The following is a 19,531-nucleotide window of genomic DNA, read 5'->3' as shown; positions in this document are numbered from 1 at the left end:
GTTGTATGATAAATATCTATGTAAAAGACATCTTTAAAATTACAAAAAATGTGCACCATTTTATCAACAAAAAGGTATAAAAGACCTGTATTTAAATTCTACAATCATTCCCTACCTTGCCTTGAAAATATACAAACCACTGGAATTAAGCCAGTTGATTTACTTTCAATGCACACGTATAAATTAATGTTTATACTGGCTGGCCTAGGGCAATACACTCATGCCGCCTGAGGCTGTATTGCATGGCTACCCATGCAATAAAGCCTCATGACATCACAGCGTCAACAAAATTTCTATTTCCTCAGTAAAAAAATTTTTTTTCTCACAAACTTGACTGGTTTTACTATAAAAGATGCAAACAAAATAATTTATGTTGAAAATATCACGTAATTTTTTATGTATGAAAAATTGACATTCAGCCGTGAATTTCTTTGAATTTATTTCAAAATGGTGGGATATTATTGTTGTAAAATTGCAATAAAACGTCGAGGTATGAAAGAAAAATACTCTTTCATAAGTGGATATGAAGGATAGGGATATCCTACTCTCGGGATCACAAAATTTGCAAAACCCTCGGCAAGCCTTTGGTTTTACTACATTTTGTGACCCTCGGGTAGAATATCCCTATACTTCATATCCACATATGAAAGGGTCTTATGATACACACTTCAATACAAGATCTAACAATTCCCAGTTTGTGGTCACCACAGCATGACCCCTGGCCTAGAACCAAACATCTCGGGATATACTGTTGGCCATTTATATTTCCAAGAGAATCAACCACACTGAAGATTTCGTAGGCGAGACGCTGATTGGCTAACCACAGGGGTCATGCAGAGGTGACCCCCGAACGGGGAGTTGTTAGATCTAGACAAGTCTAGTTTTAATTTGACTGAGGAAACCATTGTTTTTAATTCATTCACCCCTGGAAATCCATAATGGACCAATCTAGCTTTTGTATTAGAAGAGTTCAAACGTGTCCGAAGGGGTGAATGAGTAAATATTAGATTGCAAGTCATTCTTGTGTGTAACAACTTACTGTGGAATATATTAACTCTCAGCAATAGCCTGTGCAAGGTCAAGGACTTGTGGGGGTCAAAGGTGCAGGGTCAGAGGTCGTCGGGGAAGTTTGCGGTGAGTGCTTTGATAATTTATCATCAAACCTTCAAAAGAAAACATTAAATACTGCATCATATACATTTCATGTCTTACTACAGCGATCAATACACATGGGATCCATCATCATATAAAGCCAATATTATGTTAAAAGTCTTCAAATACTAGAAAAATAGTAGAAAAATATCAAAAATATAGTACTAACAAATATAGGGCAAAGTTAAAAAAGGAATTGATATAAAAAGGTTTTAGTTTGTTTTCCCATCCTAGCTGTATGTATTGGTATTTGTATGTATATCGTCATTGTTTGTTTGAATAAAATATTGTTTAATTAAAGTTTAAAAAAAAACCCATATGGAAATACCTTATTTAAGGACAAGAATGAGAGAAAAATACTTTTACATATTCAGCTGTGAAGGATAGATAGTCTACTCTCAGGTCACAGAATTTGGCTTAACTTGTAATAAAGAGACGCATTTTTGTATCGTTTTTCTGTTAACGTCTTGTAACCATTCTGGGAGAATATGTTACTTATATATAATATATAGTACCGAATCATATGATATTTTCTATATATTTTGTATACATACTTACATACAAGTATAACAATGTTTTCCACTTACTTGTGTACATGGTCCGGGACATATATATATTCCATAGGGACTAGGCTAGCAAGCTCTTGTAATGACCTTACAAACCGAAGCTTGGAGCTAAACTTGGAACTGAAACAAAAAAAAGTTTTACTGTTATTTACCATGCAACATACTACCGTATTAGATTTATCAAAGGAGAGTTTTGATTGCATCTTAAACTGATGAGCTCATAAGCTGAATGTTTTTTCCCTTTTATTAGTTTAAAGTCTTATTAACAGCCAGGGTCATGTAAGGACATGTCAGGTCCGTTGGTGGAGGAAAGCCGGAGTACCCAGAGAAAAACCACAGACCAGCATTCAGTACCTGGCAACTGCCCCACATTGGATTCAAACTCGCAACCCTGATGGCTTGTGGTAATATGTCGAGACATCTTAACCACTTGGCCACCGTGGCCCCAGGTCAAAGTAATAAAGACCTTGAAATTGAGGAAATATGAAACTGGTGTGAGAGAGATCAGACATTCAGTGAGAGAGATCACACATTAAGTGAGAGAGATCAGACATTTAGTGAGAGAGATCACACATAAAGTGAGAGAGATCAGACATTCAGTGAGAGAGTTCAGACATTTAGTGAGAGAGATCAGACATTTAGTGAGAGAGATCAGACATTTAGTGAGAGAGATCAGACATTTAGTGAGAGAGATCAGACATTTAGTGAGAGAGATCAGACAATTTAGTGAGAGAGATCAGACATTTAGTGAGAGAGATCAGACATTTAGTGAGAGAGATCAGACATTTATACATTTGTTTTCTATATATTTTGTTACATACTTACATACAAGTATTACATGAGATTTTCTATATGTTTTTGTATACATACTTATCATCATACAGAGTATTACAATATGTTGTTCTATATATTTTGTATACATATTATATACAAGTTTACTTTGTGTTTCTATACATTTGTAACATACTTACATACAAGTATTACTTTTTTCTATATGTTTTGTACACATACTTACAACAAGTATTACAATGTTTTCCTATATATTTTGTATACAACTTATACAAAGTATTACATTGTTTTATATAATTATGTATTACTTTAGATGTATTACTTTGTTTTACTATATGTTTTGCTATACAACATACCATTACATCAATGTTTTCAAGTATTACATTGTTTTCTATTTATTTTATGTATACATACTTACATACAAGTATTACTTTGTTTTGCTATATGTTTTGTATAATACTTACAGACAAGTATTACAATGTTTTCTATATATTTTGTATACATACTTACAGACAAGTATTACAATGTTTTCTTTATATTTTGTATACATACTTACAGACAAGTATTACAATGTTTCCACTTACTTGTGTACATGGTCCGGGACGTATATATATTCCATAGGGACTAGGCTAGCAAGCTCTTGTAATGACCTTACAAACCGAAGCTTGGAGCTAAACTTGGAACTGAAACAAAAAAAAAGTTTTACTGTTATTTACCATGCAACATACTATTAGATTTATCAAAGGAGAGTTTTTGATTGCATCTTAAACTGATGAGCTCATAAGCTGAATTTTTTTTCTTTTATTAGTTTAAAATCTTAATAACAGCCAGGGTCATGTAAAGGACATGCCAGGTCCTTTGGCGGAGGAAAGCCGGAGGTACTCGGAGAAAAAACCCCACAGACCAGCAGTCAGTACCTGGCAACTGCCCACACATGGGATTCGAACTTGTGACCCAGAGGTTGAGGGGCTTGTAGACCAGTGTGAGTGGGTTACACTTCCCATACTTGTGATTGGGCCACCAGTGGCTGAGTGGTTACACTTCCCATACTTGTGATTGGGGCCACCAGTGGGCTGAGTGGTTACACTTCCCCACACTTGAGATTGGGCCACCAGTGGCTGAGTGGTTACACTTCCCCATACTTGTGATTTGGCCACCAGTGGTTTGAGTGGTTACACTTCCCATACTTGTGATTGGGCCACCAGTGGCTGAGTGGTTACACTTCCCATACTTGTGATTGGGCCACCAGTGGCTGAGTGGTTACACTTCCCATACTTGTGATTGGGCCACCAGTGGCTGAGTGGTTACACTTCCCATACTTGTGATTGGGCCACCAGTGGCTGAGTGGTTACACTTCCCATACTTGTGATTGGGCCACCAGTGGCTGAGTGGTTACACTTCCCATACTTGTGATTGGGCCACCAGTGGCTGAGTGGTTACACTTCCCATACTTGTGATTGGGCCACCAGTGGCTGAGTGGTTACACTTCCCATACTTGTGATTGGGCCACCAGTGGGCTGAGTGGTTTACACTTCCCATACTTGTGATTGGGCCACCAGTGGCTGAGTGGTTACCACTTCTCATACTTGTGATTGGGCCACCAGTGGCTGAGTGGTTACAAATTCCCAATACTTGTGATTGGGCCACCAGTGGCTGAGTGGTTACCACTTCCCATACTTGTGATTGGGCCACCAGTGGCTGAGTGGTTACCACTTCCCATACTTGTGATTGGGGCCACCAGTGGCTGAGTGGTTACACTTCCAATACTTGTGATTGGGTCACCAGTGGCTGAGTGGTTACACTTCCTATACGAGTGATTGGGCCACCAGTGGCTGAGTGGTTACACTTCCTATACTTGTGATTGGGCCACCAGTGGCTGAGTGGTTTACACTCCCATGAGTTGAGGCCAGACATTTAGTGAGATTGATCAGAATGGCATGGTTACAAACTTATACATTTGATTGGGACATTTGTGGCTGTTGGTGGACATTAAGACATTTGTGATTGGGCCAACAGTGGCTGAGTGGTATCAGAGATATAGACAGTGGCTGAGTGACACTTGAGAAGAAGTTCAAAATGTGTTTCAGACCTGACATTTTTTGGGCTGCCATCTTGGAGATTTATTTACATGTCATGATCACTTTGGATCTTTGCAAGGACCAAACACAATTTGGTAGATTGAGACAGATTCTTAATACAAAACTGTAAGTGATTTATGTAAACAGTAACTGAGTGGCTTTACATAGTGACAATACATGAAGAGTGACATTTAGTGGAAAATATCACAGTGGATGATGGTACAACTTCATGTACATTTATCTGTTATTACTATTTCTGTGTATTAGCCATCAATCCCATTAGGCCAAAAAAAAGTATATGAACTGTTTACAGATTCAAACAAACTGTGTGATAGTTGAGGGACACCAGTGGTGTCTTCGGATCAGACACTAAAAATAATGGCCATAACTGGAGTTGAGTACCACCATCTGACTTTTAATTTTTTTTTTCGTAGAAGACTTGTATCAGTAACCAAATTAGGGATGGTGGTTACACCCCAGTTCAAACATTTAGTTGATGATTGGCCACTTAAATGAATTTATTACAGATTTCATTTTAAAAATCAAGAGAATTATTTACATTTAGATAATGAGAGGATTATCAAATGAGTGAGACATTTACCACATCTTGATAAATTCCATAAATGACATTTTATTATTTGAACAACTTGATAACATGTATAAAATCATTCGTTTTTAACCAGTGTTCAATAGACATTGACAACATCCCATAGGGTCATGTTGGATTTTGATAATTACCACAGTTACTCAGATCAAATCATACATTTTTACACATTGCTATTTAATTGGTTGTCGCACCATTTACGTTGTAGAGATCATACATTTAGTTGTTTATGCTCATTTAGGTGAGATTGTACATACATACTTGTGAGAGAGATTTTTCAAGACATTTTGTCCCTATACCTTTGGTGATTTGAGACATTTCAAAGGTCATCCATGAAGACACACATAATGGTGAAAGTCAGATTATGACTTGTGTATTGGAGTAATTTACCATTTGACATTTAGTTAGTGTGAGATGTTTTAGACAGTTTAACATGAGATTTCAGATCCACATATTTCTTTGAACAAAAGACATTTAGTCTTTATGAGTGGTTACATATGCAAGTGAAATATCAGACATGTAGTGACAGAGATCATTAAACTATAGTGATGATTAAGTCAGAGATCATACATTTAGTGTAAAACAAAATTTTTGCCACAAGTTAATGAGAGAGATTAGAGACATTTTAGTGTGGAACAAAGTTAAGACATTTATTGCAGATCATACAGTTAGTGAGAGATTGGACATTTAGTGAGGATCAGAACATTTAGTGAGCTCAGACATATATTTTCATTGGTTACATTTATTGAGAGATCAGACAATTTTAGTGAGAGAATCTACAGTGCATGGGAAGATTATACTTTTACATGTAGTGTTTTGAAATCTTTCTGACATTTTGTGATTTTTGGAGATCACCACATTTGAGATTTGCAAACAAAAGTGGTTTACAATTTCCCATACTTAGACCTTCAGACATTTTGGGCCACATTGTTAAATGTGAGGGATCGACACCCAGAGTTTTTCCCAATCAGACATTTACATGAGGATTTACATTAGTGATTGGGATCAGACAGTGCTGAATTAAAAAGATTCACATTTTGAGGAGATCAGACAAACAGTGAGAGAGATCACACATTTTAGTGAGAGGTATCACACTTACATTTAATCTGATTACAGTTGATAGACATTTAGTGAGAGAGATCAGACTTTACTTTGAGTGAGATGAGACATTGGAGTGAGAGATCACACAGTTTGAGTGAGCATTTTTAACATTTCGTGAGAGAGATTAGACAATTAAATGATGTGATTGCTTCCACCAGATGAGATCTATTTTACATGGTTACACTTACACAACTGAGAGATCAGTACAATTCACAGATGGCCCGACAGATCAGACATTTAGTGTGAGGAAAGAGTTAGAAAACATTTCCGTGAGGGCAGATTCACCCCAACCGTTTTTACGTCCTTAGGGGAAAGGGCATTTAGTGGATGAAATGGCATTTACCACTGAGATACCATTATTCTTTATCAAGATTGGAACACATTACAGTACTAGATGTAGTTTAGGTATGTACAAAAATAGGTTTTATCAGACAGTTTTTGAGTTTGAGCCACAGACGTTTTGGTGAGATATTACATTACAGTTTAGTGAGATCACGAGCCAGACATTAAGTGTGAGAGGCTCTACATTACCGTAACACATATTGACTATGTGAAAAATATTTAGTGGCAATGATCAAAATTTGGTTATCACATTTTATGAGACTTTGTGATTGGGACATTTTTTGCTGAGTGGTTCACTGTTACTTGTGATTGGGCCACCAGTGGCTGAGTGGTTACACTTCCCATACTTGTGATTTGGGCACACAGTGGCACTGAGTGGTTTACACTTCCCATACTTGTGATTGGGCCACCAGTGAGTGTTCACTGTCGTACTGAGTGGTTACAGGTAATGTTACCTCCATACTTGTGATTGTGTACTGGCCAGACATTAGTGTTTCCATACCTTGTGAGTGTTTCACACTGTTACCCCAGAGAGACATACTTGTGATTGGGCCACTTGAGTGGTTACTGTATTACCCTGAGAGAAATTACTTGTGAATGTCACATTTGGTAGTGTTCACTGTCCCATACTTGTGATTGGGCCACCAGTACTGTTAGTGAGAGAGAGAAAGGTAATACACTTACCTCCATAGTGTTCACAGACATTTGAGTGAAAGTTAGACATTTCCATACTTTTAGTCCATGAGTGGTTCAGACGTACTGTAATACCCAGAGAGATTGGGCCTCCATGTTGACTGTCGTGGTAATACACTTCATACTTGTGAATTGTCATACCTCCCAGTTTGACTGTCGTAGTGTAATACCACACTTCCATATACTTGTGATTGTAATACCCCAGTGAAAGCTGAGTGATGGTTTAGTGTGATGGTACCCCAGAGAGAAGGTCATTCCCATACTTGTAGTGCCACCTGTGCTGAGTGTAATGACCCCAGAGAGAAAGTGGCTGACCTCCATAGTGTTCACTGTTACACCCCAGAGAGAACTGAGTGTTACCTCCATAGTGTTCATTACTGTAATACACCAGTGAGGTAATGTCAGACCTCCATAGTGTTCACTGTCGTACTGAATACCCCAGAGACATTTGTGACATACCTCCAGTGGTTCACTGTCGTACTGAGAGAAAGGTAATGTAGACTTGTGTTTCACTGTTGGGCCACCAGTGGCTGAGTGGTAATTCCATACCTCCATTGTGATTGTAATACCCCAGAGAGAAAGGTAATGTCACCAGTGTGTTCACTGGGTAATACCACACAGGTAACTACCTTGGGCCAGTGTACTGAGAGAGAAAGGTTACACCTTATAGTGTTCACTGTCGTACTTGTAATACCCCAGAGTGAGCTGAGTGGTTACACTTAGTGACTCACTTGTATTGGGCCACCAGAGAGAAAGGATCACCTCCATAGTTTACTGTGATTGGGCCACCCCAGTGGCTGAGTGGTACACTTCTCCATATCACTTGTGATTGGGCCACCAGTGGCTGAGTGTAATGTACACTTCCATAGTTGTGATTGGGCCACTGTAATACCCCAGTGGCTGAAAGGGTCATACTCCATAGTGTTCACTGTTGTACTTGGGCCCCAGTGCTGAGAAAGTTAATTCATACCTCCATATTGTTCACTGTCGTACTGTAAATACTTGTGATTGGGCCATGTCATACCTCCATAGTGTTCAGTGTACTGATACCCCAGAGAGAAAGGTAATGTCTGAGTGGTTACACTTCGTACTGTAATACCCCATACTAATGTCATACCACCATGTGCTGACTGTGGTACTGTAACTTACCCCAGAGAAAGGTGGGTCATACCTCCCATGGCTGAGTGGTTACACTGTCGTACTGAATACCCCAAGAGAGGAAAGGTAATGTCATACCTCATAGGTGTTCACTGTCGTTCTGTAATACCAGAGAGAAAGGTAATGTATACATCTTTGTGTTCAAATGTCGTACTGTTAACCCCGAGAGGAAGGTAATGGTCCATACTCCTTAGTGTTCACTATGGTCTTGTCGTTAGGTAATTCCCAGAGAGAAAGGTAATGTCTTACTCTCCTTAGTGTTCAATGTCGTACTGGAATTACCCAGGAGAGAAAGGTAATGGCATAACCTCCAATGGGCTAGTGTTCACTGTTGTACTGTTAATACCCCAGTGTGAATGGTATGTCATTCTCCATAGTGTTCACTGTAGTACTGTTAATACCCCAGAGAGAATGGTAATGTCATACCTCCTTAGTAGTTCACTGTAGTTACTGTAATTACCCAGAGAGAAAGGTAATCGTCCATTACCTCCATAGTAGTTCTTGGTCGTACTGTTAATACCCCAGAGATAAAGGTAGATGTCATACCTCCATAGTTCTCCTGTCGTTCTGTTTTTAGGTCCAGAAGAAGTTAGGTTATGTGCATACCGCATAGTGTTCACTGTCGTACTATAATTCCACCAAGAGAGGAAAGTGTTTGTCATACTCCTTAGTGTTCACTGTCGTACTGCAAGTACTCCATAGTGTAAGGCTAATGTAATACCCTCCAAAGTGTTCACTGTCGACTGTAATACCCCAGGAGCAGAAAGGTCATGTCATACCTCCAATAGTGTTTCTCACTGTCGTACTGTAATACCAGAGAGAACATGGTAATGTCAAACCTCCTTAGTGTTCAACTTAGTCTGTTACTGTATTACCCCAGGAGACGGTAAGGTATGTCATACCTCCATAGTGTTATGTCGTACTGTATACCCCCAGAGAGAAGGTAATGTCATTACCTCCATAGTGTCACTGTAGTGTGACATTGGCAAACCACCAGAGAGAGAGTAATGTCATACCTCCAATAGTGTTAACTGTGTACCTGTAATACCCACAGAGAGAAAAGGTAAATGGTCATTTCCTCCATAGTGTGCACTGCGTTTTTGTAACGCAACCCTTGAGTGAATAGGTAATGTCATTCACTACATAGTGTTCTACATTTGTGTACTGTAATTTGAGGGAAGAGAGAAAGGTCGGGGGTAAAAAACTTAGTGTTCATGTCGGTCTGGTAATAACCCTGAGAGCAAAGGGTAATGTCTTACATCCTTTAGTGGTTTCACTGTCGTACTGTAATACCCTGAGAGAAGGTATTGTCAGTGTTCCATAGTGTCACTTGTCGTTCTGTATAACAGTGAGAGCTCAAGGTAATGCAAACCGACAGCAGTTGTAAACTGTTTTATTGTAATTTATACCCCAGATAGATTGGTGTTGTCATCGTGTATAAAATTCACTGTCTTATTGTAATACCCCAGAGGAGAAAGGTAATGTACCTAACCTCCATGCCGTGTTCAAGTGTGTATCTGACAAACAACAGATTAGAATTCATGTTTTGTCATACTCCTAGGTGTTCATGTCGTTACTGTACTAACCCAGAGGAAAGGGCATTTCTCACACCGCCATAGTGTTCACGGTCGTTCTTGTAATTCGTTCCACAGTAGAGCATAAACAATTTCATCCTCCATTGTGTAGACTGTCGTACTTTAATACCCCAGAGAGGAAAGGTACTTGTCATAACCTCCATAGTGTTCACTGTGTACTGTAATACCCCAGACAAGTATGGTAATGGTCATACCTCCATGAATTGTTCCACTGTAGTACTGTAATCACCCCAGAGAGCAAGGCAATGTCATTACCTCCTTTGTGTCTCACTGTCGTGTACTGTGATACCTCTAGAGTGAAAAAAAAAAAAAAATGTTGTCAGATAGTGTTATCACTGTCGTACTGTAATACCCAGAGAGAAAGGTTTAATCAGTCTCATTCTCCTTAGTGGTCACTGTCGTACTGTAATACCCCTGAGAGAAATGGTAATGTATCACAGTATAGTGTTCATGTGTAAATGTAATACCTAGAATATCTTTTAAGGTTAATCGATCATTACATCCATCGTGTTCTCATTGGCAACGTTCTGTAAATATTCCAGAGAGAACTGTCCAAACCTATTTACCTCCATAGTGTTTGAACTGTCGTACCTGTAATACCCAGGAGAGAATAGGTTAAACGTATTTACTACCTTGTGTTCATCAGTGTCGTATACATGTCTATACCCCAGAGAGAAAGGTTGAGGTCATACCTGCTGCGTGTTCACTGTCGTACTGAATACCCATTGAGAGAGAATAAACCATGTATCCATACGGACCAATAGTGTTCACTGTCGTACCGTAATATCCCACACAGAAAGTAATGTCAGTCCTCCTTAGTGTTTCACTGTCGTTAATGTAATTTCCCCAGAGAGAAAGGTATTGTTCATACCTCCTTAGTGTTCACTAAGACATCGTACTTTATATAAACACAGAGAAAGAGGTAATGTTCTTTACCTCCATTGTGTAAACTGTCGTACTGTAATCATCCCTTTCAAGAAGAAAATTTAATGTCATACTCCATAGTGTTCACTGTCGTTACTGTAATTTCCAAGAGTGAATAGGTTAATGTCAATTTTCACATAGTGGGTCACTGTCGTTACTGATAGATACACCGAGATGACTTTTTTATGTCATAAACCATAGTGTTCTATTGTCTTACTGTAATACCAGACAGAAAGGTAATTGTAATACCTCCATAGTGTTCACTGTCGTTCTGTTATTTCGCCACTTAGAAACGGTTTTGTATGCGGGGAGAACTTTCGCTGTAACAGTCGTACTTTAGGCATAAGTGAGTAGCGAAATCTCATTCACACTTATTAAGAACTGTCGTACAGTAATACCCATAGAGAAAGGTAATGTCATTACCTCCATAGTGTCACTGTCGAACTGTAACAAGCAACTTCATGAGAAAGGTTAATGTCTTACCTCCATAGCATCACACTGTACAATATCTTTGAATACCCAGAGAGGAGAGGTAAAATGAATACTCTGATTAGTGTTCACAGATACTTACTGGTAATACCCCAAGATATTATGGTAATGTCATACCTCCATAGTGTTCACGGTCGTAACTGTAATACCCCAGAGGGAGAAAGGTAATAGGGCAACTCCATAGTGTTCAGTGTCGTACTGTAATACCCAGAGAGGGACAAGGTTAATTGCTTGATTCATTCAAAGGCGGTCAATGTTCGTACGTTAATTAGCCCAGAGAGAAAGGTAATGTCATCCTCCATAGTGTTCACTGTCGGTACTGTAATACCCAGAGACAAAGTTATATGTACTATACTTCAACTAGTGTTCACTGTCGTACTGTAACACCCCAGAGTGACTAGTAATGTCAACCTCCTAGTGTTAACTGTCGAACTGTAATAGCCAGAGAGTAGTTATGGTTTACCTCATAGTGTTCACTGTCGTACTGTAATTACCCCAGATTGCCCGGTAATGTCATTACTCCCATAGTGTTACACTTGTCGACTGTAATTACAGAGAGAAAGGTAAATGTCATTCCTACAATAGTGTTCACTGTGTACTGTAATACCCCAGAGAGAAAGGTAATGTCATAACTTCCATTACCGTTCCTCTGTGTACAGTTAATACCACCAGAGAGAAAGGTAATGTCGCTTACCTCCATTGTGTTCACTGTGTACCTTGTAAGACACCAGTGAGAAAGGTATTGTCATTACCTCCAATAGTGCCCACTGTCTTTATCATGTTATTTACACACAGATGGAGATAACATCATTACATGACGTATGTAGTGTTCTACTGTCGTCTGTAATACCCCAGAGAGAAAGGTTTTGTGCATACCTCCATTGTGTTCACTGTGTACTGTTAATTGACAGTGCGAAGGCTAATGTTTCTTAGCTCCTTTGTATTCACTGTCTTACTGTAATTCCCCAGTGAGAAGGTAATGTCATACCTCCATAGTGTTCCAATGTCGGACTGTAATTACGCCAGGGAGGAAAGGTATTGTCATACCTCCATAGTGTGCATGTCGTACTGTAATACCCCAGAGAGAATGGTAATGTCATACCTCCATAGCGTTCACTTGTCCATCACCGTAGTACACCAGAGAGAAAGGTAATGTTACAGACCTCCTAGTATTCTGTTCGTACTGTAATACCCCAGTTAGAAAGTAATGTCATTACTCAATAGTGTTCACTGTTCGCTACTGTCCAAATTCCCCAGATCACAATATATTTGTCCTTACCTCCATAGTGTTCATGTGTACTGTAAAAACCAGAGAGAAGGTAATGTCATACCCCTATTATGTTCACTGTCGTACTGTAATTACCCAGATCCCGAAAGGTTACTCTCATTTCTCCCCCAGTGTGCATTGTCTTTGGGGTAATACCCAGAGAGAAAGGTTACCGTCATACGTATCCATAGTGTTCTACTGTCGTTCTGTTATTACCCAGGAGAGAAAGGTAAATGTCATACTCCTTAGTGTTCACATCTGTCGTAACTGTAATACCCCCAAGTGAGAAAGGTAATGTCATACCTCCATAGTGTTCTCACTTGTCGTACTTAATTACGGCTGAGATCGAAGTGTAATTGTCCCCAGATTTATGAGTTGTTCACTGATCCGTATCTGTAATACCCCAGTGAGGAAAGGTCAATGTCATGTCCTCCGTGGGTATAAAAACCCTTTTGTTGACATGCTTCGATGACTGTAAGATTCTAATTTTATGTTCACCTACCCGCTAGTTCACAACGAGTCGCCAAGTTTTACATCTTGTCGCTCTTCCTCAGCAGTGTATTGTGGATTAGGGTTCGGCTGAGTACATTTTGATAGGAGTGTCGTCTAAAAAACAGAGAGAATTTTTCTTAAACTAATAAATCACTCTTATCAGGAACAGATAAACTCCTTACAATTATTCTTAGTTCTATAAAGTAATTATTTTCATTCGATTAAGATAATTTATCATTATTATCAACCCCAATCTTGGTAATTTCATCACACATGCAGCCAATAAAATTCAACAATGAATTTATAAATCATTTTTAAGGTAGTGGAGACATAAAAGTATCTAATTCAATTCCAGATTCTGGTAGAAATTTGACCTGTATTGGTTTGATTAGATTAAACAATGAATTAACAGCCAGGATCATTATAACAGCACAGGCCATCAATCTAGGTTTTTGGGGACACTACCACGTTTCAAATAAGGCAAAAGTTTGGGGCCCATAAATATAGGGGAATTTTGAATCTTCTTCTTCTTCTTCTTATTGTATTAATTTTCGACAAAAACGTAATCTGTAAAAATAACTAATTTTATTTTTAGATTATATTTTAACGCAAGATTTAAAGCTCAAAAAATGAAAATTTATGGACGTTTAGCAAAAAATAATAACAGTATCTGTATGCTAATCAAAGAAGAAATTTGACAAACATACTGCCTTTAATAAATTGATGAAATATAGTCACCAGGAGAAATTTGTGTAACCAAAACTTACTTTTTTTAGCACTTACTGTATGTATACTTATTGTGTACATTGTAATTCTTGTGTTTTATATATGGGTTACATACTTACATACAAGTATTACTTTGTTGTCATATATATATTACCAGGACACGTATAGGGAACTTTATATTTTGGTTATAACTTAGCAAGCTCTTGTAGCGTACTTAGACCTTGTACACCTTACAGAACCAGAAAGAGCTTGGAGCTAAATATCAGATGGAACTGAAACAAAAAAAAGTTTTTTCTGTTATTTTACCTATGCAACATACTATTACAGATTTATCAAAGGGAGAGTTTTTGATTGCCATCTTAAACTGATGAGCTCATAAGCTGAATGTTTTTCTTTTCCACTCTTTTATTAGTTTAAAGTCTTTTTATAGAACAGCCAGGGTCATGTAAAGGACATGTCACGGTCCGTCTTGTATGGTGGAGAAAAGCGGGTTTCAGTACCAGAGGAAAAACCACAGACCGCAGCATTCAGTACCCTGGCAAACTGCCGCCAACACATTGGATTCAAAATCGCAACCCAGGTTGCGGGCTTGTGGGTAATATGTCGAGACATCTTAAACTACTTGGCCACCGTGGGCCGTGGCGGTGGTCCAAGGTATATAAATAAAAGACCTTGAACTTGAGGATTAATAGATGAAAACTGGTGTGAGAGAGATCAGAGGACATTCATCGATGAGGAGGAGATCACAATAGCATTCTAGTAGTGAGAGAGATCCAGACATTTAGTGAGCGTAGAGATCACCACATAAAGTGAGAGAGAGATCAGACATTCCGAGTGAAGACGAGATCACAACAGAAAAGTGAGAGAGATGAAGACATTCAGTGAGAGAGTTCAGGACATTTTTGGTGACGAGAGAGAAGACAGCAGACATTTAGTGAGAGAGATCAGACATTTAGTGAGAGAGATCAGGACATTTAGTGAGAGAGATCAGGACATTTAAGTAGAGATCAGAGAGTTCAGACATTTAGTGAGAGAGATCAGACAGGTTAGTGAGAGAGATCAGACATTTAGTGAGAGATCTGAGATAGTGAGGGGGACATTTATAGTGAGAGAGAGATCAGACATTTAGTGAGAGACATCAGACATTTAGTGAGAGGTAGATCAGACATTTTAGTGAGAGACGAGATCAGGACATTTAGTGAGAAGAGAATATGACATTAAGTGCATTTTATGAAGAGTTAGTTTTGATAAGATTAGCATCCAATAATAATAAAACAGCCAGACTAATTGAAGGATGTGCCAGATTTAGATTAAGAGGAAAGCCTGAAAATCTGGAGTAAAACCACAGACCAGTGTTCAGTATCTGGCTACACATGGGATTTGAAACTCGCGCGACACAGAGCTGGTTAGGCTTATGGTAAATATAATGTGACATCTTATACCACTTGGCCACTGCCTCTTCCAAATCATAATTCACATACCGTATAAAAGCTAGTCATTTTCCCGGGGTTTGACTCAGATTCATGAAAATGTTAAAACTGCAAAGTTTTCTTGTTTTATAGTTCGATTAGCAGTTTTACTGTAGTATTGTAGAAGTTCTGTCATGTAGTCACCCAAATTGTGAACTTGGGCCACCAGTGAGCACATTGGTTACACTCCCAAACTTGTGATTGGGGGCCACCAGTGGCTTAGTGTGTTTACACTTCCCACTATTGTGATTGGGCCTCCAGTGGCCACCAGTGGCCTACCAGTGAGTGGTTCACACTTCCCCATACTTGTGATTGGGCCACCAGTGGCTGAGTGGTTACACTTCCCACACTTGTGATTGGGCCACCAGTGGCTGAGTGGTTACACTTCCCATACTTGTGATTGGGCCACCAGTGGTGGCTGAGTGGTTACACTCCCATTCCCATACTTGTGATTGGGCCATACAGTGGCTGAGTGGTTTACACACTTCCTCCATACTTGTGATTGGGCCACCAGTGGCTGAGTGGTTACACTTCCCATACTTGTGATTGGGCCACCAGTGGCTGAGTGGTTACACTTCCCATACTTGTGATTGGGCCACCAGATGGCTGAGTGTGTTACACTTCCCATTTTTTTTAACTTGTGATTGCGGCCACCAGTGGCCTGAGTGGTTACACTTCCCATACTTGTGATTGGGCCACCAGTGGCTGAGTGGTTACACTTCCCATACTTGTGATTGGGCCACCAGTGGCTGAGTGGTTACACTTCCCATACTTGTGATTGGGCCACCAGTGGCTGAGTGGTTACACTTCCCATACTTGTGATTGGGCCACCAGTGGCTGAGTGGTTACACTTCCCATACTTGTGATTGGGCCACCAGTGGCTGAGTGGTTACACTTCCCATACTTGTGATTGGGCCACCAGTGGCTAGAGTGTTTTACACTTCATCTTGTGATTGGGCACAGTGGCGGAGTGGTTACCATACTTGGATTGGGCCACCAGTGGCTGAGAGGTGGTTACCACTTCTCATACTTGTGATTGGGCCACCAGTGGCTGAGTGGTTATAATTCCCATACTTGTGATTGGGCCACCAGTGGCTGAGTGGTTACCATTTCCCATACTTGTGATTGGGCCACCAGTGGCTGAGTGGTTACCACTTCCCATACTTGTGATTGGGCCACCAATGGCTGAGTGGTTACACTTCCCATACTTGTGATTGGGTCACCAGTGGCTGAGTGGTTACACTTCCCATACTTGTGATTGGGCCACCAGTGGCTGAGTGGTTACACTTCCCATACTTGTGATTGGGCCACCAGTGGCTGAGTGGTTACACTTCCCATACTTGTGAATTGGGTCACCAATGGCTGAGTGGTTACACTTCCCAAATACTTGTGATTGGGCCATCAGTGGCTGTGAGTGGTTTACACTTCTCCATAGACTTGTGATTGGGCCACCAGTGGCTGAGTAGTCACACTTCCAATTACTTGTGATTGGGCCAACCAGTGGCTGAGTGGTTACACAATTGTCCGTCATACTTGTGTGATTGGGCCCACCAGTGGCTGAGGTGGTTACACTCTCACATACTTGTGATTGGAGCCATCAGTGGCTGAGTGGTTACACTTCCCATACTTGTGATTGGGCCACCAGTGGCTGAGTGGAGCACACTTCTACATACTTGTGATTGGGCCACCAGTGAGGCTGAGTGGTTACACTGCAGTCCCATACTTGTGATTGGGCCACACCAGTGGATCTGAGTGGTTTACACTTTCTCAAACTTGTGACATTGTGGGCCTTGGTGAGCAGTTGGGCTGATAGTTGGTTACACTTCCCATACTTAGTGGATCTGGGCCTCCAGTGGCTGAGTGGTTACACTATCATATCACTTGACACCCTCAACCTGATTTGCTGGGCTGATAGGTGGAATATCAGACACCTTACAACTTTTTAAAAAAAAAATAAAAGTAAATTTACCTGATAAAGGGTCTTGGTTCATGATTCACTATGGTCTTTAGCCACAGAGTTGGATGGACCAGTAACAAACCTTTCAGGTTCTTTTTTAGTCTACAAAAGTAAGATTAATTCTTAATACTAATAACTGTAAGAGTATATTGTATGTAAACATTGTAACTACTGGGGCTCCTATACATATACGAAACCAGAAGTGATGTATATATATAATCAAACAAAGAACATCTTCCGTCAGTAATCATTATTATCAATAATGGTACAAACTTCCAGATGTAAATTTCAAGTCTGTTATTCTATTTCTCGTGGAACTGTATTAGATATCATATTACCATTAGGCCAAAAAAAAAAGTATGTTGTCTGTTTTTAGGGTTACATTGGCAAAAAAAGAAGAGGGTCAGTAGAGTTGACGAGGATAAATTTTTTTTTGGTGTCTTTTCAATCTAAAATAATGGCGCCGTAACTGGAGTCTAAAGATCGAAATCCTGACTTTTAATTTTTTTTCGTCGTAGAAAAGTGTGGGGAAAGAAAAAACTTAGCAGGTCGGGGGGTAAAAAAAAATTAGGGACTGTGGTCGGATTACCCTAAGCAGACATATTATTTTTTTTGGCCCGTTAATCAGAGAATTAGTATTACCAGTATTATTTCCGACTCTTTAAAGATGCTTCAACTGCCGACCATGAGCATAAATGATATTAATTATTCTTTGAACAATAATTGGTGTTTTAATCATGTATAAAAATCATTCGTTTTATAAACTGTATAACCACTGTCCGTTGCAGAATAGAGGATTCTGTGACAACATCCCATACTGGTGGGTCATGTTTCGGATGACCTTATTTTACCACATGTAACTTCAGATCAAATACATTTTCTACCACATTGGCTATGTCAATTAGGTAACGCTCGTCATTTGTCCCCGTACACATATACCATTTAGCTTTGTTGTATGCTCTTTGGGTTGAGATGAGACTACGGTACACAAAAATAATTTTAGACAGATTTTTCAAAACTATTTTGTCCCTAGTCAAGATTATGGCAGTGGCATCAATTTGATTGGCCATTTCCAAAGGTCATCCTGATCGTGACCCTCTAATGGAAATGTTGTCAGATCTTCTCTATTCAAGAACAGTGATAATAAGGGATCTGTAATTTAATCAGCATTGTTCTTTTAGTGTGAAATAGTTTTTGACTGCGAGAGTAATTACAGAAATTTCAGATCACAGTATTACAAGAAGTTGGAATCATATAAGAAAAATATATTGGTATATTCGCTTTAGAATGTTAATCGATCCATTTGGTGAATTTCCACCATAGCAATACCCCATGAAATTTCATAATGAACTGGTCCAAACCTGAGAACATCAGAAGAGTTTAAATGTGTCTATAGGGGATGAATGATAAGTCAGAACGTTTTTCTACCTTCTGTCTATCATCATGGTAACATTTTCTTTGTGTGCCAGCTAAAGCTTGGCATCTGTCTGCGTGGTGTGGCCCAAAAGGAAGTAAACATCATGTAGTCCTCGGCAAACAAGACGCTTTAGCGTACTCCTCACACATCAACATAGTGTCTGAGTAATAGAGACAATTTTTATATATACTGTACACAAATTATACACAAGTGTGCTGACACTAATGAATCATACATTTTAAAAAGACACTATGGGCAAGCATTCTATAGCTTTTTGTCATGTGAAAAAAATTGTTTTGAAATCACTCAACTTCTAAAAAAATCAATTCGCTGGTAAAAGCAGATAGTTTTTGTGAGTGCTCTTACTTTCGAGATTGCAGAAAACTCAAAAACTTCCGTGTGTAGGTGTTAGTTTTCGTCATGATAGAGTTACCCTCAGAATTTTTTTATATTTTAAAACATATTTAGAATATTGTTATCTTGAAGAATTATTGAACATACTCACGGGGTCGTTACAATTGTTGTTCCTCCAACTTGAGTGATGTCACCATGCTGGGTAAATGTTTTCGTGACTTATTACTCAGCGACATTGGCTATAATTTAGCGGAATGACTCCCTGTGTTATAAAATTTCACACAGTTTGTCTATAAATAGCATTATATATTTTCAAGGTATGACAAAATAGACTAAGCCAACTGTTGGTTTTTGTGAT

The 19,531-nt window shown here is 39.2% G+C and overlaps 1 protein-coding gene across 1 annotated transcript in view; it reads right to left on the bottom strand.

Moving 5' to 3' along the window:
- Positions 1–19,531, bottom strand: part of LOC138305723 (uncharacterized) — a 65,288-nt gene that overhangs the window by 5,263 nt on the left and 40,494 nt on the right. The window contains exons 15-17 of the mRNA XM_069246002.1: positions 17,415–17,504; positions 3,092–3,190; positions 1,040–1,163 (exon numbers count right to left, since the gene is read on the bottom strand). Of these exons, the coding sequence (XP_069102103.1) occupies positions 1,079–1,163; positions 3,092–3,190; positions 17,415–17,504 (274 nt within the window). The 3' untranslated portion in view covers positions 1,040–1,078. The remainder of the gene's footprint in view (positions 1–1,039; positions 1,164–3,091; positions 3,191–17,414; positions 17,505–19,531) is intronic.

Source organism: Argopecten irradians, chromosome 13, assembly GCF_041381155.1.
Source record: "Argopecten irradians isolate NY chromosome 13, Ai_NY, whole genome shotgun sequence".
Lineage (NCBI taxonomy): Eukaryota > Metazoa > Mollusca > Bivalvia > Pectinida > Pectinidae > Argopecten > Argopecten irradians.
The sequence above is the reverse complement of the archived record's forward strand: the minus strand, read 5'-3'. Positions and strand labels throughout refer to the sequence as shown.